The sequence below is a fragment of the Melitaea cinxia genome, chromosome 30 (assembly GCF_905220565.1).
Source record: "Melitaea cinxia chromosome 30, ilMelCinx1.1, whole genome shotgun sequence".
Classification (NCBI taxonomy): domain Eukaryota; kingdom Metazoa; phylum Arthropoda; class Insecta; order Lepidoptera; family Nymphalidae; genus Melitaea; species Melitaea cinxia.
The window spans coordinates 1,063,962-1,087,178 of NC_059423.1; the positions used below are offsets into that span (position 1 = coordinate 1,063,962).

General features: G+C 33.9%; 1 protein-coding gene across 1 annotated transcript in view; it reads left to right on the forward strand.

Moving 5' to 3' along the window:
- The first annotated feature begins 2,836 nt into the window (after nucleotides 1-2,836).
- The window catches only part of LOC123668303 (acetyl-CoA carboxylase), a 113,714-nt gene continuing 93,333 nt past the window's right edge, over nucleotides 2,837-23,217 (forward strand). The window contains exon 1 of the mRNA XM_045602062.1: nucleotides 2,837-3,016. Within this exon, the coding sequence (XP_045458018.1) occupies nucleotides 2,926-3,016 (91 nt within the window). The 5' untranslated portion in view covers nucleotides 2,837-2,925. The remainder of the gene's footprint in view (nucleotides 3,017-23,217) is intronic.

A 23,217-nucleotide genomic window follows, 5' to 3' on the forward strand; every position in this document is an offset into this window, starting at 1 on the left:
ATAACTGAAATTTGGCATGAACTTGGTGAGGCCAATGTCCAGCAGTGGACTGCAATAGGCTGAACTGATTATTACTGAAGGCTATAATATCTATAATTTCTAAACTAGAAAACCGAATAATTTGTAACATTTCCGAGACAATCTTTAATACAACTTTTTTACCAAACTAACGATAGATAAAAACTGAGAAATCTGTTAAATATTAGGTCAAATATACACGTACGGTTATAAACCGAAATCTGTCTATCCAAAATACAACTATGATAGGTATCTATGATAGGTAGTATACTCGTAGTTATGTAGTGGTTTACCTTTAGATTATAATTTATTCTTATACAATTAAATAACAAAACAGTTTGCTTATTTTTCTTTCCATAACCCATTTTGACTAGCCCGTTGGTGCAGTTTGTAGTTTGTGTGTTGCTTTACTACTCCGCGGGTTGCGGTTTCGATTCCCATCTGAGTCTGTATGTAATATTTGTATTTATACTTGTATTATTTTTATGTATTATTATCAAAAAAAGTGCGTGCGTACAAAGTACACATGTCAGAAGTAAAACTTATTTGGTAAACTAATTTTTAAGTGTCGGTTATATTTATATAAATCTAAAGGTATAGATTTCCATTCCAGTGCCATCGATAAAAACGTTGCCATTTTATCAAAACGTTGCCGTTTCATCCGTAAAAAATTTACCATCATGCGCCTAAACAAGTTACACTTCAAAAAATTTAGCTCTAACAGTCGGCTATTCCCTATAATACCAGCATTAAGTTGCTTACCATAGGAAAAGACGACCGTGTGTGTATGTTATAAGATATTCATATTTATCTATTTTTAACGATTTGTTTTTATTTATGAATTTGAATTTATTGGACTGTTACTTTCTGCGGAGCTATACGCCCAAGGATTTTCATTGTGGCCCGAGAGCCAATGCTTAAATAAGGCTCTGTACGCTAACCACATGTTACATAATTATATGTAGATTTACGATGAACCAAGATATAATACATCAGATGGTATCGAAGTGCACGTTTCACCACAAACACATAAGGCCTTATGCCAATCTCAGTATCACATATCTTAGACTTCTATTGAATGTACATATTTATAGTAGGTATGTATATCTGAGTAGGTGTTTTTATTTTTACTAGGTACCTATTTTAGCGATTTCTTCCGCCTTAATTAGAGAAAAAAATGTACTTAACTATGATATAGCTTTCCAAACGACTATCAAACACAAAAAAAAGAATTTTTCAATTCGACCAGTAGGTACCTAGTTTCTGAGTTAGCGTATTGAAAAAAAAAAAAACGCTAGTTTTATAATATTAGTATTTCAATTTATTCATACAACTTACAGAAGATCACTGCAAAATAATACTGTTTTTAAGCAGTATTGTGTTCCTGTTGGTGAGTAAGGTGACCAGAGCTCCTGGGGGGATTGGGGATTGGGTCGGTAACGCGCTTGCGATGCTTTTGGTGTTGCAGGCGTCTATAAGCTACGGTAATCGCTTATCATCAGGTGAGCCGTACGCTTGTTTGCCGACCTAGTGACATAAAAAAAAAAACACATTGAGTTACGGTATCGAGATAAAAAAAGGAGCTTAACTTCCTGTAATAAGGGTAGTGCTGTAACTTGAATTTCATTTCCAAAAATAATTTGAATTTATTAAATAATTCTTTAAAAATGTAATACTATAAGAAGATACAGACTTCCTACATTATTTTATTAAAAAAATATTTAGAGTATACCGAAGTTAAATAAACAGGTTATTTTTATTCGAATACATGCCTATAATAATTGTGTTTGCAGGCAAACAAAGAAAAACCGTCTTCACTTATATCGACAAGTAATACAACGTAGGTAGACGAAAAAATAGTCAAGTAAATACGCATTATCAAAGATTACTCCAAAAGTTGTAATCAGATCTCGTTGAAATTTAAATGTGACCATATGATAAACATCTGCTTTCGATTAAATGAAAATCACTAAAATCGGTACACCCAGTAACAAGTTATGCGGATTTTCGAGAGTTTCCCTCGATTTCTCTGAGATCCCATCATCAGATCCTGGTTTCCTGGTCATGGTACCAAATTAGGGATATCTCCTTTCACAACAAAAGAATTATCAAAATCGGACATAAAAGACGGAGTTATCCCCGAACCTAAAAAAAAAGTAACCCCCTCCCTTTTTTGAAGTCGGTTAAAAAAGTATAAATACAGAACACGAACACCTGATACAGCGACAACTACCTAATAAGTACACTATTTTGTCTGCCGCAGTCAACGTAAAAAATATTATAACATTTCAAATTGTTTACATGTATAATTAATACGTGACGTAGTTTATTAATTTAAGCGGAAAATGAATAACAATATCATAAGCTACATTCCATACAACGGTTAGCGAAAATCGCGGTTAGCAAGTTGTTTAAAAACGTTAACAAGGTCATCATACATAATAATTATACCGAGTTCATCGGGATCGTACGATAACAGCGAACAAAACAGCAAAAAAAGCGCTTATAAAAGCGCTGATTGGTATGATACGATTGAACACGAAAATATAAAGCAAGGACAGGAGCGCTTGTTGTCTACTCAGTGGCACATTTCGGCTACACTGTCAGCCGCGTGAATGGAGCAGAACTATGTACAATAGCACCGCGTGTACGTTTACGCGTTCAAATGAAATTGGTGCGCAGTACCCACGGAATACTTGAAAAGGAAATATAAATTCAATTTTTCCGTGTAATGTGACGTAATTACAACGCTGATTGGACTTTATTGATAGTTAAAAAGTATTCCGTTGCTTATCGGACGATTGTATGTGACATTCGCGACGTTTGTTGTTGGCGGGAAGACGTTTTGAAATCGAATTTAGTTTTTCTTACGATGAGTGTTGTGTTGTGTTACGGTTTTATATTTTGATGTTGACGATTGCTATATTTGCTGGCGTTGTTTTTTTCTGTTATATTTTAAGGTTGTTCAAAATCATGGATAAGGAGGGTGATACGCGAGGTGAGTGAATTTTTTTAATTGTAATAATTTATTTCATTCTTTTTTTTTATAGAGATGGAAATTATCGATAACTTTTTTTTAAATTAAATTTATAAAGTATTAATTTATTTTATATTTTAAAATGTAAACTAATTCGAAAAACTAATCGAAACGATACATGACTCTGTTGAACTTTTTGACGACAATAGTTGACTATTTGCATTCAATAATGAATAAATTAATTTGAATTAGGGATTTTGGTATAATGACTAGTACAATTTAATTATTTTTCGACAGGGAAGTATATTTTTAGGGTGGAAGTTCAATTTCGTCATATATATAACATTATATTATATATAACATAATACTTATAACATTTTTTGAGATGATTTTGTTACATTAAAATACAAATTATCAAAAACTACTTTATCCAAGGACGCCTCAAAAGCACTTTGAGGCGAGGCGTGAAGCTACCGATTCGTAATGTAGATTCTGCAGAGGAGAATCGAAAAGAAACTCCGCAGTTACCCAAAAAAAAAAATTATGTACACATGTCATAAATAATATTTATGTATAAATTAAATCTGTCTTACTATATATCACTCTGTCCTTTACACTTCTCAAAAGCTTTACTACACTTAATCCCAATGTTTTAATTGAAAGAGAATTTATAATCCGGCTGTGTGGTTACGGCATTAAAGGATATAGCCACCCCATCTATTCCCGTGGGTGTCGTACGAAGCGACTAAAGTATAACACAATTCCACTACCATCTTGGAAAGCCGACCGATGGCGGGATAACCATCCAACTGCTGGCTTTGAAATACACAGGCCGAAGACGGACAGCAGCGTCTTCGGTGCGACAAGACCTGCGGTCACAAACCCGCCTGCTCAGCGTGGTGACTATAGGCAACACACATGAGTTCACGTCATTTTTAGAGCGAACTTGTGGAGGCCTATGTCCAGCAGTGGACTTCAATAGGCTGAAATGATGATGAATGATGACACTTCTCAAATAAATAGATTTTAAATACTGTTTTAGGGTTCCGTACCTCAAAAGGAAAAACGGAATCCTAATAGGATCACTTTGTTGTCCGTCTATCCGTCAAAACCGTTTTTTTTTCTTGAACGCGTGGAGATATCAAGCTGAAATTTATACCAAATATTCAAATTTACTGTCACGTCGAGCTGTGAAAAAAATCAAACTTCTAAGCCTATGCAATCAAAAGGTACAGCCGTTTATGATGCAATGTTTCGACACTCGCAAGAGAATCAAAAACTATAGGGTCAGTCAACTATTACTTCCTGTGAACTCAGAATTTCGAAATTTGGTGCGAAGCAACGTCTTGTAGCACAGAGAAAGTGAAAAATAAGAAAAGCATAAATTTTCGTCGTATAATAAAAATATTTTTAGTAATTTTGTTTGTACGGAACCCTCAGTGCGCGAGTCCGACTCGCACTTGGCCGGTTTTTTAAAAATGTTTTCTGTTTAATTTGAATATACATTTAAATAATAAGAATATCGTGTTTTCAGTACTTGTGTATTTGTATGTTTGTAATTACGTTATCTTCAACGGAATGGGTTTACCTTTGGCACAATTTATAATAACATTGTATATTTAAATTCTCAAATGTTTATTTTAAAAACTTATAAAATACGCCGAGATTAATGATTGGAGACATAAAAATTTATTATTATAATTAACGACGTAAGGTCCTTTCAACATTGTGTCAAAATGTATAAAAATATATGGTTTCATATATTAACTTATATATATATATATATATATATATATATATATATAGTATTGAGTGAAGCGCTTAAAAAAGAAAATTCCTCATTAGTACAATATTTTTTTTTCGCTTCAGCCTGTAATATACCACTGCTTGGCATAGGCCTCTTTCCCCATGTAGGAGAAAAAAGATCAGAGCTTAATCCATCGCGCTGCTCCAATGCGGGTTGGCGGATGTATTCCCTACTATGAGTAACGATCGCTATCAGGTGTACATGATAACAACCGGGACCGACACGGCTTGCTCTACGAGGCACGTTGGGGAGACCCACAACGACTGCACAAAAACCCAGACCACGGCAAACATCTGCATGGCCAATACAAGTGTCAATGTACAATGTTTAGTTTTAGTTTTTTAAGGATTATGAAATAAAGTAATTTATAGATTTTATTGGGAACAAATTATATTATATTAAAGGAGCAATATTTTTCTCTATTGTTTTAAGCTTTTCTAAAATAGGCTTAACGATTTTGATAAAATTCTACTAATATCATAAATGCGATAGTTTGTGAGATGTATGTATGTTACTATTTCAAGCAAAAACTACTGAAGTGATTCTAATGAAACGTGGCAGGTGGATAACTGGTTATCCGGAATAAAACATAGGCTACTTTTAATTCTAACACTCCCACGGGATCTTAAATTACGCAGGTGAAACTGCGACGCGTAGCCAGTTAGAAATATATTAGTTTACGGAGGTAAAACATATATCTAGCAAGGTCTGTCTTGGAAAATTTGTTATCTATATTTTCATCATATCAGACCTCGATTGCTATAGAACTAAATATTTATAATAATAATAATAATAAGAAGAATAAAACCTCTTTATTGTACACCAAGCGTCAGCAAAATTACAAAAATAAAAACAGGAGATGAGTACAAAAGGCGGCCTTATCGCTAATAAGCGATCTCTTCCAGGCAACTTTTGGGCAGAGGAAATGGTATATATGTAGATGGTTTAGGTGTACAGTTTTCGCTTAGTACATACAATATATTTAGACAAATAAATAATGTAAAAATAAAATAAAAAATAAAAATAAGATGCATGATGTATTTATATATGATCAAAAACCTTCACAACTAAAACGTTTATAATAAACATTTGCATTCTGCAAGAATATAAAATTATTAAAATATATTTTAAAGGACGGAGTAGATGCTGCAAACAGTAATTTAGACCTTGAAGCCTCTTAGGATCGAAGATATCAAATCAAAACACACATTTCGCTCGATAAGATTAAGAACATAACTTTTAAAAACAAATATTATGTATTTTATTGATAAATACATTAATCTTTTTGATATGTTATAAAATTCAAATTTGTGCTTCAACATAGTAATAAACTTGGAAATAATTATGAGAGAATTGAAGTTTTCGTGTACCGTGTGGTAAAATTCTCACCAAACTCGTAAAAACAAGGACAAATCTGGACCAATTTCTCATTATGAGAGGTTATGAGATCTATGATGCTTTGCTCTGCATTCGTCCATAATTTTATGGGGTTTATGAGGTTTTTTCCATAGGCTAGATATATACCAAAATTTATTAAAATCAAAATCTGCTAGATAAATGTACTCGTATGTTAAAATAATCCTATTATAGTTGTTGCGGCGTTTTAATCATCAGGATGATCGCACTTTTCTCTCAATTGAATATAAAAAACAGAACAATGATTAATGTAAAAAAAACAAGCAGTATTTGTAATAATTGTGTTTTTCTCAAGGAAAAAAATCGACTTTAATTTACATCACCTCAAGACAAGCTTTCGATTAAAACAAGAATCATCAAAATCTGTACACCCAGTGAAAAGCTCTATAGTATAATGCAACGTAGCTCGACATAAAATTGTAAAGTAAATACGCATTGTTAGATATAACTGAAAAAGTGCTTCCGATTAAAAAAAAGAAGTATCGAAATCATTCCACCCAGACAAAAGATTCTGAGGTAAAATACATATTATGAAACAAAAAAGTCGAGTCCAATTCACATCGATAAGTAATAAAATAAGAAGGTACATCACCAATGTAGGTAGTCGATAAAATAGTCTATTACATACGCATAATTAGGGATACCTTAAAAATTATTCATCAGATCGCGCTCAAATTTAAATGAGAACACACGACGTTACAAGCTTTTGATTAAAAATGGTATCATTAAAATCCGTACACCCAGTAAAAAGCATAAAAAATACAGTCGAATTGAGAACCTCCTCTTTGTTTTTAAGTCGGTTGAAAATGAAGTGTTACTTATTATCATTTAATAATAATAATAAAAAAAACTATAAAATACAAACTGCATGGTTTTTGCGTATATTACAAAAACTTTGAGACAAAAAGTAGGTCATATAATTAATCTAGGCTTTAACTATCTATATACCAAGTTCCATAGCAAAAGACTTGAAAGTTTTGAACAGAAAGAATAAAAACCACGAATTCATCCAATAACACAACTATCAGAACTCGCAAACTATTTTATTTGTAGTTTTCCATCTGCGACCTACAGTTTTCCCCTTAAAACTTCTAATTTCATTAAAATGTCGGAAAAATCCTATGTGTAGCCTATGTGTTATCCTGGATCTCCAGCTATTTACATTTTAAGTTTCATTGCTATTCATTAATTAGTTTGTTCGTGAGAGTAAAAAACACCTATCCAAACTTTCGAATTCATAATTTTAGTCGTAAACTGATGTAAAAAAGCTTAACTATAACTTGGCATATCATGTTGTGTACACTATAAATTCGCGTGCATATTCATGCCCTCTATTTCACTTCCGAAGCGCGTCCTAAATCACCTTCAACTTCAAGTTTCTTTGACACTTGACACTTGACATTGATAACTACAGATAACTAATAATTAGTTGCTGTTTATCGATAACATCTCTCGACAGCACTAGTAACTAATTTAGCACGTTTAGAAATGTTTTTATATTGTTTATGATTTTATTTCAAACTAGCCGTCACGGCAAACTTCGTAACTGAATTTTTTTTTGTGACTGTGACTATCATCTATATATTAATACGTGAAGCAAAAACTTTGTACCCCTTTTTACGAAAATTGTGCGGATGGAGGAGTATAAAATTTCGGACACTTATAGTTTATATAGAGAAGAAGTGCAGAATGCTAATATTTTTTTCAAAAATTATGCTTGAAAACATAAAATTTAAAAAAAAAAACATTACACATACTATATATACCATGTATTTGACACAGACGTATATTATATTCTTTTGTTGATTGTCAAAGTATGTAGTCAAATTGAAAATTGAATTTCTATAATTTTTGGTTTTTTTTTTTAAATTTAAATTTTCAATTATGGTCGAATTCGACCTCTGATTGACCACTAGTATATAATACGCTAAGGTTAAGATGTTTGCCTCACTTTTTAGAAAACATCTCACAAATAGTCCACATAAGTTATATATCATTTTATAGAAAATTGCTTGTTCTACCGGCATCAACAAAAAAAAATATAATTGCTTTTGTTTTGGTAAATTAATTAATCATTAAAATTATATATATTACGACTTTAATTTTGAAACAACGTCAACATCGTTGACGGTCGGTAAATTTTTTGTTAAATTTCAAATCAACTCACGTGTAAATACTTTTTTGTAATTTTGTAAAGTGATAATTCTTATACTTATTTAGTGCGAATGATGCGCACAGTTTTGCTAGTCTATTTATATATCTATACAAATAAATAAAATTGGAGTGTCTGTTTGTAATATTAAAATTCCCGCTTTTTACTAAATGCATATGGATTTATACACGGTACATAAACCAAAATAACATTTTTTTCAATTTTTGTCTATCTGTCTATTTGTTCCGGCTAATCTTTGAAACGGCTAGACCGATTTTGATGGGACTTTTACTGGCAGATAGCTGATGTAATAAGGAGTAACTTAGGCTATTTTACATACAAATCTCGTCTTGACAGTTGCGTAGTCATTCGAAAGTTATTCATGTACCTGCATACATTTCGATTTCAACATACCCTAAAATTGTGGTAGATGTATTAGGATAAATTACGCGTCATTTTTATGATATTACCTAGCTGACCTAGCGAACTTAATACCGCCATATTTTATTAAGTTTAATAAAAATATCGCGTCATTAATCGAAATAAAATAAAGCTTACATTTTGATTTGGACAAAGTTACATTTCAATGCAGAATTTTATTAAAATCGGTCCGGTAGTTTCGGAGATTAGCCTGGACAAACATCGTGACACGAGATTTTTATATGTATATATGGCACTGTAAGAGTATCTCTGTGAAGTTGACACGTGATCGGATCACGGACGAAAGTGATACAGATGTTACATTATTGTTTGCTTGCGAACTAATTTCCGACTTCAATTACATCGACCAGTACATAGCGTAGGTAGACAAAAAAATAGTCAAGTAAATACATATTCTTCGATATAACTCAAAATATACTTCGCTTCAGCCTGTAATATCCCACTACTGGGCATAGGCCTCTTTCCTCATATAGGATAAGGATTAGAGCTTAATCCACTGCGCTGCTCCAATGCGGCTTGGCGGATATATTCCCTACTATGAGTATCGATCGCTATCAGGTGTACATGATAACAACCGGGACCGACGGCTTAACGTGCTCTCCGAGGCACGGTGGGGAGGCCCACTTTGACTGCACAAACACCCAGACCACGGCAAACACCTGTATGGCCAATACAAATTGTTTGTCATGTGCGGGGATCGAAACCGCAACCGCCAGCGCAACAGGTACAATCCATGGCTGTGACCGCTGCGCCAATGCAGCGTCAAAATATACTAGTCTCGATCAAATGTAAATGGAACCACATGACAAGCAAAAAGAATTTGATTAATAAAAGAACTATCGAAAACGTTTGACCCGGTAAAGTTATGAGATATAATACCTACTACGTAGGTCGGCGAAAAATAGTCATGTGAACACGCATTATTGGAGACAACTCAAAAAGTGCTAGTCAGATCTCCATTAAAATTAAATGGGACTACATAACACGTATGGCTACGACATTAAAGAATATAGCCACCCCCTCTCTTCCCGTGGATGTCGTAAGAGGCGACTAAGGGATGACACAGTTCCACTACCACCTTGGAATTTATAAAGCTGACCGATGGCGGGATAACCATCCAACTGCTGGCTTTGAAACATACAAGCTGAAGACAGGCAGCAGCGTCTTCGGTGTGACAAAGACAGCCCTGCGGTCACTAACCCGCCTGCCCAGCGTGGTGACTATGGGCAACACACATGAGTTCGGGTCATTTTTGGCAAGAATTTATGGAGGCCTATGTCCAGCAGTGGACTGTAATAGGCTGAAATGATGATGATGATGACATGACAAGTATCACGTTTTGGTTAAAAAAAGAATCATCGAAATCAATCACGCAGTCAGTCATCAGCTTCAATCGATTTGAGAACCTCCTACTTCTTGAAGTCGGTTAAAAAGTGATTTCACTAAAAGTAATTGACTATATCACGATCAACATGAATGTTGATGTCTAGTCTCCAGAATGACACACGCGCTGGCGTAGAGAACACGCGATAAACAAACACAGGAAAAAAACAAGTTAAATATAAGATTGTTAAAAATTTGGAACAGTATCAAGATTTTTTTTCATCTAATTGATATTTAGGTTTAAAGAATTTATTTCTCATAAAAACATAACGTTCACTTATAATGAGATACAATCAATATAAATAGTAGTATGTAACAATTTTTACCTCTGGAGCGCTTAATCGAAATATTTATAATTACAATGTATAAACGTGTTCTTTTAATTTTGATTTAAAAATATTTATGTTGTCCGAACCTTTAATATGATTTGGTAAATTATTATATAGCTGCACTCCCTCAAACAATATTGTTTTCTGACCATACTTTGTACGTACACTAGGCAGCATTAATTTATCCTTGTTTCTTAAGTTGTGTTTAGTTATTTTTTTATCAATTTTGATGTTTGAGTGTATTGAATTGTTGATAATATTCTTAATTAGTATGCAGGTGTAATAGGTGTATAATTGGTTGATATTTAACAATTTTGTTTCTTGATACAATTTGTTGGTTGATGTAAAATAGGGATAGCGAAATAGCACTTTGATAACTTTATTTTGAATTCTTTGTAATGGCATTAAATTTGTCTTAGCGGCACTTCCCCACACTTCTATTAAATATTCAATGTTAGATTTAACTAAGGTATTATAAATTATCATTCGTACTTTATTAGGAATGCAGTTTGATACATTTCTCAATGCGCCCAGTATAGGTAGCAGTTTGGCTCTAACGTGTTCTATGTGTCCTTTCCAAGTCAACTTATCATCTATCCATAATCCCAGATATTTTTCTTTTGCTGAGGATTGTATGATCTTATTGTTAATTGTAAGGGGTGTGAAATTAGGTATATGTTTATTTTTTGCACAGAAAATCATATAGGACGTTTTATTTATATTTATTGTAAGCAAATTGTACTGTAACCACTCACTTAGCCTGTCAAGATCATTTTGAGCTTTACTTATTAAGTCCTGAATAGAGCTACCGTAATAAAAAAGGCATGTATCATCCGCGTACAGTGTCAGTTTTCCAATTAGATTAATGTTAATAATATTGTTAACGTAAATTAAAAACATTAATGGACCAACTATGGAGCCTTGTGGAATTCCGCACGTAACATTTTTAACAGAACTGGTAAAGCTATCTAATTTTACAACTTGCGTCCTGTTTTGTAAGTATGATTCAAAGATTTTGAAAGCCCTGCCCCTGATACCGATATTCCCTAATTTCAACAATAGTTTACCATGGCTTACCGTATCGAAAGCCTTCTTCAAGTCAATGAAGATTCCCAAAGCAAAATTTTTTTTATCGATTTGGGACCTTATTTCTGTAACTAAGTCTATGGCGGCAGTAAGAGTGCTCGATTTTGAACGAAAACCATATTGTTGACTAATGAGAAATTGTTTTTCAGACAAGTAAGTATTTAAGCGTTTGTACAGTATTCGCTCGAATATTTTGGATATCACTGGTAACACGGAAACGGGTCTATAGTTATTTGGATCACTTTTACTACCACATTTGTGAATGGGACTAATTTTTGCAATCTTTAGCGAATCGGGAAAGGTGCCGTCAGACAAACACTTGTTTATACAATCAGCTAATCTTTGAGATATTATATTTTTTATACATTTAATAGCTTTGGTACTAATTCCGTCTATCCCAGTACTTGTGTTGCTATCTAGATTATCAATTATGTTTGATACTTCCTCACTACTACACGGTGCTAACTCATTTAATGTTATATTATGCTTATACCTACGGTCATACATTAATATGTCATCACTATTAGTGTGATATTCGTTAGGTATTGCACTTGCCAATTCTACGCCGATTAAAGAAAAGAAATCATTAAAGCAATTACAAACCGCATTGCCTTCCGTAACAGGTCCAGAATCCAATACGAGTCTGAGGGGAGCACAGCTTTCTTTACTCTTATTTAATGCTAAACTATTGATGGTTTTCCACATTTTCTTCGGATTATGACTGCTGGTACTAAACAAAGAATAATAGAAAGAATAATTTACGATATTTACCTTATTTATTAAACATCTGTGGTAGTGTAATAACAACGTCTAGTATTTTGCACTATTGGAAGTTATAAAATTTAACGCAATTTAATAGAAGCAATCTTGAGAGCTGTGGAAGAAGCTGAAATGACATGTCAACTGAAATTAAATATACAATTCCGAATTTTAATCTTTGAGTATTTCGCAGTCGAAACACATGGACCTTGGAGTTGCAGTGCTAAAAATATCTTAAAATATTTGATTCTAGTCTTATTACCTCCGCTGGTGACAAGAAGACTGATGCATTTAAGAGGCTCCCCCTTCTCAATGACCTTGAGCATTTAGACTTTGCCACACCCCACCCACCCGCACTTCACCTGATCAGTATTACGTAAAGGTTATTAAACTCGACCATCTACCGGCTCTAGCTTGTACTACTAGGACATGCGATTGATCCGTTTCCTAGACCAAGAGCTTGCGTACAAGTTGTGATCATCCATAATTATTATTTGATTTTCTTCTTGTCGTGTCGATCATTTAGGCTATAAAATTATATTAATTACTAGTTGTTACTTGTTGTTCAGTTCGCAGCTATAAAATAAATAAATTTCTAAAATAAAAGTAGCCTAAGTTACTCCTTACTATATCAGCTATCTGCCAGTGAAAGTCCCGTTAGAATCGGTCTAGCCGTTTCAGAGATTAGGCAGAACAAACAGACATACAGACAGACAAAAATTGTCAAAATGCTATTTTTGTGTATGTATCGTGTATACATCCATATGAATTTAGTAAAAAGCGGTTATTTTAATATTAAAAACAGCGGCTCCAATTTTATTTGTATAGATATACTAAATTTATATTTTATTCTATTATCGGCTCGGTGAAGATCGACTTTAGGTTCGGATCTTAGACCACAAACTAAGCAGATTTATATTTTACACAGCTCAAAATTAATAATTTAAATTATTTTTTTATTTGAAGTAAATACAATTGCAAAATTCAACAGTAAGTCTGTCTGTCTGTTACATTTTCATGCCTATCTTGGATTGAAAAAAGTAAATAGATTTGCGCGTAAGCAAGAGCAGCGTGCGATGGCGAGCGACACAAGTTCACCGTACAAAGGCCTCTGGCCGTCTGCCGCGAGCCGCCCGTCGCCCGGCAAATAACCAGAAATTATATTTTTACGATTTTCTAATAAAATACAACACTTAAGAGCCATTTCACAATTTTACGCTCTGCAAGTTTAGGTAAATTTGGTCGCATCGCGCGAGTCGTACGAGCCGCGCGATCTTTGTGCTAGTAAGTATAGTGTGACAACCAAAAGACCATCTCGATCATTTTCTAATGTATAATAAAAATTAATAACTATGGTATAAAATGTTTTTTACATAATTAATTTGTTAAAAATTTCAAGTATGTTATATAACAACAGTCAATAAATTTAAAATAAAAATAAAAAATCAATTTTATGGAACAATTTTTTTTTATTTTTTATTTTTTATTTTTTTTTTTTTAATATATAGACTAGCGCTTGACTGCGATCTCACCTGAAGTCAAGTGAAGATGCAGCCTAAGGTGGTGCGCGCTTGCCTAGAAGATGCCTATTCACTCTTGATTTAAAGATACCCAAGTTATAGTTCGTTGGAAAAACGGAAGCCGGAAGGGCATTCCAAATTTTTGCGGTGCGTATTAGGAACGAGGAAGCAAATCGTTTAGTGCGAGATCGTGGGATTTCAACCACATAGCGGTGCAGATTCATGCGATGCCTTGCGGTTCGGTGGTAGAAAGGTGATGGTGGAACCAAATTGTATAGTTCTAGAGCACACTCTCCGAAATATAACCTGTAAAATACCGACAAACAGGCAACCTTGCGCCGATGTTCGAGAATTTGAAGTCTAGAGCGAACCAGCGATTTGTCACCGATGAGTCTTCTGGCGCGTCGATCCACAGAATCCAAAGCAGCGAGCTGGTACTTGGCAGAGCCATCCCATAAGTGGCTGCAGTACTCCATACACGATCGAACTTGTGCTTGGTAGAGAGTAAGAAGCTGTTCCGGTGTGAAGTACTGCCTGACTTTATTGAGGATACCAAGTTTCTTACCAGCAATTTTTGCCTTGGATTCTATGCATTGTCCGAAGTTCATATTAGACGAAATATTTATGCCTAGAAGATCAATACTATCGGTGATCGGTACAGATACACCCCGGAAAGTCGGAGCCAATGGGAATGGACTCCGTTTAGCGGTGAAAAGACACGCTTGCGTTTTGGAAGCATTAAATTTGACTAGGTTGGCGTCACCCCAATCGGATACCTCTTTCAAAGCCAAATTCATGCGTTCAACCAGAGCCTCTCTATGCTCATGGGTTTCAGCCCCACCAGCTCGGGGACCGGACACGTATCTCTCCGTAACAGTGCTATCATCCGCGTATCCAAAGATACCAGGCCTGAGGAGGTCATTTATGTGAATCAAGAAGAGGGTTGCAGAGAAAACTGATCCCTGAGGGACACCGGCATTAACCGCCATCAAGTCAGACGAGGAGCCATCTAAGACCACCCGGAATGATCGTCCACTCAGGAAATCTGATATCCAGTCACACAAGCCCGGGGGTATTCCGTAAGCTGAAAGCTTGCTCAATAGGCTCTCGTGCCAGACCCGGTCAAATGCCTTCGATACATTAAGTGAGACAGCTAGCGCTTCTCCGTGCTTGTCCAAGGCTTCGCCCCAGATGTGCGAGGCGTACACTAAAAGATCCCCCGTGGACCTGTTACGGCGGAAACCGTATTGCTGGTCCGACAGGAGGTCATTCAACTCAAGGTATGCTTGGAGCTTTTCATTCAGTATACGCTCCAAACTTTTACACAGTATGGAGGTGATCGCGATAGGTCTATAGTTAGCCGGGTCGGCACGACTACCTTTTTTAGGTACAGGTTGTACGTTGGCAATCTTCCATGCTTTAGGAACTTGAGCGGATTTTAGAGAGAGACGGTACAAGCGCGTGAGAATAGGAGACAACTCAGGAGCACAGTGTTTAAGTACTCTTGCTGGTATCCCGTCAGGACCACTAGCCTTATTCACGTCCAAGTTACGGAGTACTCTCAAAACCTCAGTTTGGCGAATGCGTAGTTCTGACATAACAGAGTCGCAAGGTGGATGTCTGGGCGGTGAGGCACTACCTGCATCAAGGAGCAAATTTTCTGCAAACAGATTCGCTAAAAGGTTAGCCTTGTCTGTCGCAGTAAAGGCCAGCGATCCATCTGGTTTAAGCAGAGGAGGCAGCGAGGGACGGCAGAAGCTCATTTCAACCGACTTAGAGAGTGACCAAAATGCTCTACTACCGCGCGGATGGGAAGCTAGTTGGGCTCCGATGCGTTTAATACGGTTGAAACGAGCTTTTTTAAGAACCCTTTTGTAGGACTTGGCAGCCGAGTTGAACGCTCTCTTCCTCGTAGTTATGTCCGGAGATTTAAGGGTACGGGCTTCAGCCCACGCTGCAAACGCTGAGTCCTTACGGGCTGCAGCTTCGGCACATTCTGCATTATACCACCTAGGGATCTTGCCATCTAGTGATACATCAGCAAATGGAATGAAGTACTCCATCCCCTGACGTATCACTTCCGATATTTCTTGTTCGCAACTCGACGGATCACTGGAAGAGAAGCAAGTCCGCCGCCAAGGGTAGGATGCAAAAAAGTGTCGCATCTCATCCCAATCTGCCGACTTATATCGCCACACACGTCTGGCTCCGGTAGGACCTGTATGTAGAGGGTGAAAGTTAGATACTGACTTTACCACACAGTGATCAGATGTGCCCAGGGGAGCTGCAACTGATACCGAGGACCGGTCTGGGTCAGTTGTCAACAGAAGGTCCAAACAATTAGGTGTATGGTTGTCAACGTCGGGTACTCGTGTTGCTTCTTGGACTAGCTGGGTAAGCTTGGACTAGGTGGATTTTTAAAATTGATTTAGTTTTTTCAGTTTACGAATGAATCTAATATTTACGATATGAATAAAATAGCATTTTATGACATCGACACCGACAAACATATTAATTAACAAATAACAAGACAAACAGATTGAAATGCCTATTTGTATTGATAGTGTGAGAAAAGAAAATTAAATTATACATTTGTTTACTGAAATTATCATTATATTATTTTACAGTCATTTTCGTAATATGTTTATTTTATTTATATTTTATTATAAAAGTATCAAATGCGGTTTATCCGCTATAACAACAGGCGCTTGCCGCGTGTGAGCGAAAAAGATGGCTCCGCAGAATTTGGCGTGGACCTTAGCTCTAAGAGCGCTAGCGCTCGACTGATTTACTGGGCTTGATGCGTGGTAATATATACTAACTTTTTATTATTTAATATAAAATGTATTAAAAATGATTACATCTTTAATTATTTTTTTTTTGTATTCCTTAATGATGTAAGTTTACTTTGATGAAGATAGTTCGTTAAAATTTTTTAGTTTTCTAAGAAAAATATCGCTTTTAAAATTATACTTATTTGGAAAATATTCGTAACTTTAATTTTTTTTTATCGATTAATAGAAATACAAATGGAATAAAACTCTGTTCTATTTTTTAACAAAAATATATTCCACATATTACGTATTTTTTAAAAATGGTTTCAACGTAGAGGTTATTGAAAAGTAGGACTTCAAAGTATACATTGCGACCGTTTACCCAGGGAGGAGGCTGATGAAAAGGCTAATAATTTTATACACATAATATAAATCAAAATTCTGATCTGACTATCGACTACAACAAAGGTTGCTCTATTATATTTCAAGAATATAAATTACATTATTGCATCCAACACTGAGATTAACGACGTCAAAATATTACAATTTCGCGGATTGTTACCGATTTTTGTGAAATGGCTCTTAATAAAAAAACCCTTTTGTAGAATTATTAAGTACAGGATTCTTAATTAATAAAAAAAATATTCACTATGGTAAGTAGTAAAATTAGAAATCCTATACGATTTTTGTACGCGAAAGGAGGTCCAGGTAAACAATTATTTCTCTTTATTTAGAGAGTTTTATACAATTTTCTTACAATCACATTAATAAACTGAATCCGAGTTACAACATATATTTATTTGATATTTTTAACGTAACTTTAACGTATACTTTATAGCACATGAAAACGGCCGAATTTGTCTGGCAACGATGACGCAAGCTTTCTTAGTACCATATCATAAGTACATGATTTATACTGAAATTATCTAAATTATAACTGTATAATTGTGTTTGCTCGCAAACGAAAAAAAACCGACTTCAATTACATCGACAAGTAATACAACGTAGATCGACGAAAAAATAGTCAAGTAAATACGCATTATCAAAGATTACTCCAAAAGTTGTAATCAGATCTCGATAAAATTTATATGTGACCACATGATAAACATCAGCTTTCGATTAAATTAAAAATTATCAAAATCGGTACACCCAGTAAAAAGTTATTGCGGATTTTCGAGAGTTTCCCTCGATTTCTCTGGGATCCCATCATCAGATCCTGGTTTCCTTATCATAGTACCAAACTAGGGATATCCCCTTTCCAACAAAAAAGGATTTATCAAAATCGGTTTATCCAGTAGAAAGTTATGCGGTATAATACAACGTAGGTCGACGAAAAAAGCGTCAGTAAAAACGCATTATTAGATATAACTCGAAAAGTAGTTCTTAGATCTCAAATAAATTTAAATGGGACCAATTGGCACACACCACCTTTCGATTAAAACAAAATTTGTCGAAATCGGTCTACCCGGTCAAAAGTTCTGATGTAACATACATAAAAAAAAATACAGTCGAATTGAGAACCTCCTCCTTTTTTGAAAGTCGGTTAATTAAGTTGTAAAAACATGAGAATTATATATTTCTTTTTAACCGACTTCAAAAAAAGGAGGAGGTTACTCAATTCGACCGTATATATTTATTTTTTTATTTTATGTATGTTCGGGGATAACTTCGTCGTTTATGAACCGATTTTGATAATTCTTCGAAACCCGATATAATTGAAGTCGGTTTTTCTTTGTTTGCCTGCAAACACAATTATATTTATTTTGTTTTGGATAAAATATATCCGATTTGATTTGTCAGCTACTAAAAATTGATAATTTAAAAAATAATGTACTTTTTATAAGTACCACGAGACACGAGTGTGGCAACCTATCTATCTACAGTTCGCCTGATTATGCTGTCTTAATCTGACCTTGGCCTATGGCTGCCTATAAATCAAGAGAATCACAAACGCGTTGCTGACTGTATCGGTTGCCTTATTAACACAATAAAGATAATATGTACCTAGTAAATACTATTTGAAAGGAATATCATTTGCTATATTCTGTCTATACTGCGAAAACTACTGAACCGATCGGAATGATACTTTCGTGTAAAAAATATGGACGAATAGAGGTCGCTAGTCTTATAGGTGTAAATTTCTCCAGTCTGCTTTTGCATTGAGCAAAATATTGCCTGTTGTCACTACCCCATAAAAGATTATATATTAGTAGTTTAATAAACAAAAGTTTGTTACTTATAATAAATTAGGTATTCTATTAGTATAATATTAAGAACCAGTTTGTTTTCGTATCCATGATATTTTAAGTAGAATACTCGTAACATAACATTAATAAATAATAATAAGAACGTTATCTCAATCAGGATAATAACTTTTCGAATATGCGACCTATTTTTGTATTGTAAAGTTCTGACGGCTGAAATGACAGTGATTTTAAAGTTTTATGATACTGATAGATGAGGTGGAAATAGTCCTTTCACTGCAATTACATTTTTTAATATTTTGCCAAGGCCGCCCCTTTCCCGACTAAGAGTGTACGACCTGAGGGTCGATATATCCTATATTTATATACCCTGAGAGCTATGATGACCCATAGTTTCAAAAACAAGGTTAAAAAAAAAGTGATTTCGTTTCGTAACTCCACAAGTGGATTATTCTTTGCCTAAATAATCGAATTGCGATTCAACGGAGAAACGCTTTTAGCATGATTGATACCTCTGTAATATATGTTTATAATATTAAAATAGTTATAGGCATTTCCTATGTGAAAAATAAAACTATCTATACATATAATAAAAAGGTAGGAAAGTCAAAACTGTACATTGAATATTTTTTTAAAAGAATACTTGGAGGGTGATTTACAACCGATACCGAAGCCAAAAATATAGTTTTTAGAATTTTTGTCTGTTTGTGTTTGTCTGTTTGTCTCTATGGATGTCCGGGATAAACTCAAAAAGTACTGCATGGATTTACTACAAATTTGGCACGAATATTATTAAGAAGTCGGGTCAACATATAGGCTACAAATTATCACGCTATCGACTACGGGGAACGAGCAGTGAACCTTTATTTCTTCAACGCATTCTGTAACAACGTGTAATCTAACGACGCAGATTTGATTGTTGTTATTATGTTAATAACCATGCTATAAGCTAGCTTCATACTATAAAAGTCACGCAATATAAGTAACTAAGCCGATAAACATAATTAAATGAATACAAGTAGACAAGGCAATTTTAAAGCAGCGCCATCTATGAGATTTTTCTGTAGATATGAAATGTAAAGAAAAACGGGTAAATGAATGTTATTTTAAAAGGTATAATCATAGGTATTTTTGGTGCTGTATAGCGTTCACTCAGACGACGTCGCGGGCAGCAGCTAGTAATTTGTTAATATTGTCATCTTGATGGCCAATAATCTAGTTTTCTTGATTCCTTCCTCTTCGTAACTATCTAATAATAATTGCTTGAAATTCGGGAATGGAAGTTACTTTTATCGACTAGGTCATCACGGTGAACATTGTCAATATGATGGCCTAGCTGATGTCGATTCACGCTCACAAACACGTGTTCTGACATAATATTGGATGGCATCGCTGCCCAATCACAGTTCAAAATTGGAGTAACATCGCTAATCTGAAAGGCCAAATTTGTGTTCAAATATTCTTCTCGTACTTAATAAATTATCACTTATGTATAACTGCTCAAAGCATCAATTGCACAATTGTTGCTGTCACTTGGCTACTGCTAGTTATAACCGGTAATAGTCCGGCGGACATAATAACTGACTGTTAATTTTCTCCCAGCAAAAATAATAAAATCAGTCCATTAAAACAGAAATCGCAACCTTTGATAAATAAATTTTGATAATAATTTATACTAATATTATAAAGAGGTAAAGTTTATAACTTTGTTTATATGTAGGGGGTAATCTTCGCAAATACTGATCCGATCATGAAAATTCTTTCACTAACAGAAAGCTACACTATTCAGGAGTGACATAGGCTATATTTTATTGTAATTGAACAAAAAATTCAGTAAATAAGAAAAAGATTAAAATATAACATCAAAATGGTAAATAAACTAGCGCCATCTATCGCTATTAGAAAACAATTTATTAGTCTTTCCACGTTATTAATTTATTCTTATTTTAATCTATCGACGACGTTTTCTCGATTTTTGATAGTTGGCGATGGAGCAACATATTATTTATTTAAGTGCTATAAAATTTGTTCTTTAAAGTATGTTATTTGTTTAATATAATGCTCGGTCGGCTAGTGTCAAATATTATGCACTGACGAGATCAAATACGTCATGAGTAAGTTGTGTTATTTAGTGGTTTTGTTATTTATTAATATGGTAATGCTGTTTAACTACAACTTTACGCTCGTAAGACCAGTTTATAGCTTAAAGATAATATTATTAACTTTGAATAAAAACCTTTCCTAAAATACCCATCAATTGATTAATAAAATATTATCTATTATAAACAAGTGTTCAGTGCATGTTAATGTTATCACAAGTATTGACGTGAGTATGTGATTCTTAATTATCTCAATATTTATTTTACACTGCTTTTTTTGTACATATTATATATAAAATGTTTTTATTTCTTAATCTACTGTTATATATAAATTCACTTCCTCAATTTATATATAATTAAGTAGGTACATTTGTTACCAAGCTTGTCTCATTTGCATTTCTATTAGGTAATAAAACAATAGAAGAATAAAATTATTATTAACTAGCTGACCCCGCGAACGTCGTTTTGCCTTATATGTTATTAACCCCCATTTACCAACTCCCTCTCCATTATAACTTAGCTGTATGAAAAATAGATGTTGACCGATTCTCAGACCTACCCGATAAGCACACAAAATTTCATAAAAATCAATCCAGCCGTTTCGAATGAGTATTGTAACTAACATTGTGACACTAGAATTTTATATATTAGATTTTCACTGATTTTTTTGTTCAATCACAATAAAACATAGCCTATGTCACTTCTGAATAGTGTAGCTTTCTGTTAGTGAAAGAATTTTCGTGATCGGATCACAATTTGCGAAGATTACCCCCTACATACAAACAAAATTAGAAACTTTACCTCTTTATAATAGTAATTTAGATTAATGCTCGATTCTCTAATGTTCAAAAAACGGTTTGTTTTGTGTATTTTGTCTGTTGATTCTTAGGAGTACAAATATTTGTATGAATACGAATATTTTCTCCTAGAGAGTGTTGACTAGCCCGTTGGCGCTGTGTAGTGATCCGGCGTTCTGCTCCAAGAGTTGTGGATTCGATTAATATATAGAATAAAATAAATAAAAATTCCTGCCCAGTGTCTAGGTGTAATGTATGTGTTTGTATGTTAAACACTTTGACATGATTTTAATCCCAACTATCTGTAAATATTTAGTTCTTAAGTTGTGAATTGTAAATATGTATAAAATAACTAGGTCACCGCAAACGTTATTTTACCGTATATGTTATTAATCCCCTTAATGCACCTCCCTTATAACTTAGGGGTATGAAAATAGATGTTGGCCGATTCTCAGACCTACCCGATAAACACACAAAATTTCATAAAAATCGGTTCAGCCGTTTCGGAGGAGTATTGTAACTAACACTGTGACACGAGAATTTTATATATAAAATTATAAATATAATTTCGAAACAAAACAATAATAATATTTTTAATTATTTGTCTATTATAATTAAACCCAAAACTAAGCCAAAACGTTTGTCATGTCACATAAATGACGATAATTATTTAGTTTAGTGCCTTTGATGTTCATTTCATACATCGACGTTATTTCATTACTGAATTCCAAAAAAAGGAGGAGATTAACTCATACTCATAAGTTTTTATCAGGTGTACCGATTTTGATGAATATTTTTTATCGAAAACTTATGTTAGTCATGTGGTCCCATTTAAATTTAATTGAGATCTGACAAGTACTTTTCGAGTTATATCGAATAATCCGTATTTACTTGACTATTTTTTTCGTCTACCTACGTTGTATTATATACTTGTCGACGTAATTGAAGTCGGTTTTTTTCGTTTGCGAGCAAACACAATTATTATAAAAGAAAAAGATAATTAAATGATTAATATACCACGTTAACTAAAACAAGTTATTTTTTATTGAAAACAGGTAAGTTTTATTAAAAGTATTAAATGTAGTTATAAAAACACTTGATAATGTTGCTATGTAAATAAAACATTTATAATGAGTGTTAAATTTTTATGTGTTTTTCGAAACATTAATTTACGAGTATAAAGAGATACATATGCCATTAGTGTTTATGATACGTATGTAAACCATGATGTAAGTCAATTCTAAAAATTATTTTTATTTTAAAATTAATAAAATTGTTTTTTGTTTTGATAATTTTTAAGACGTATAACCACTAAACCTCAATGGAGGAATGAACTGGATATTTCTGCTAATTTATTCCTTTATAAAACACAAATAAAATAGATTTGGCCCATTGATATATTTATAGCGTATAAAATGTGAGTGTGTTTTGTTCATTGAGAAAGCTAAAAACAAT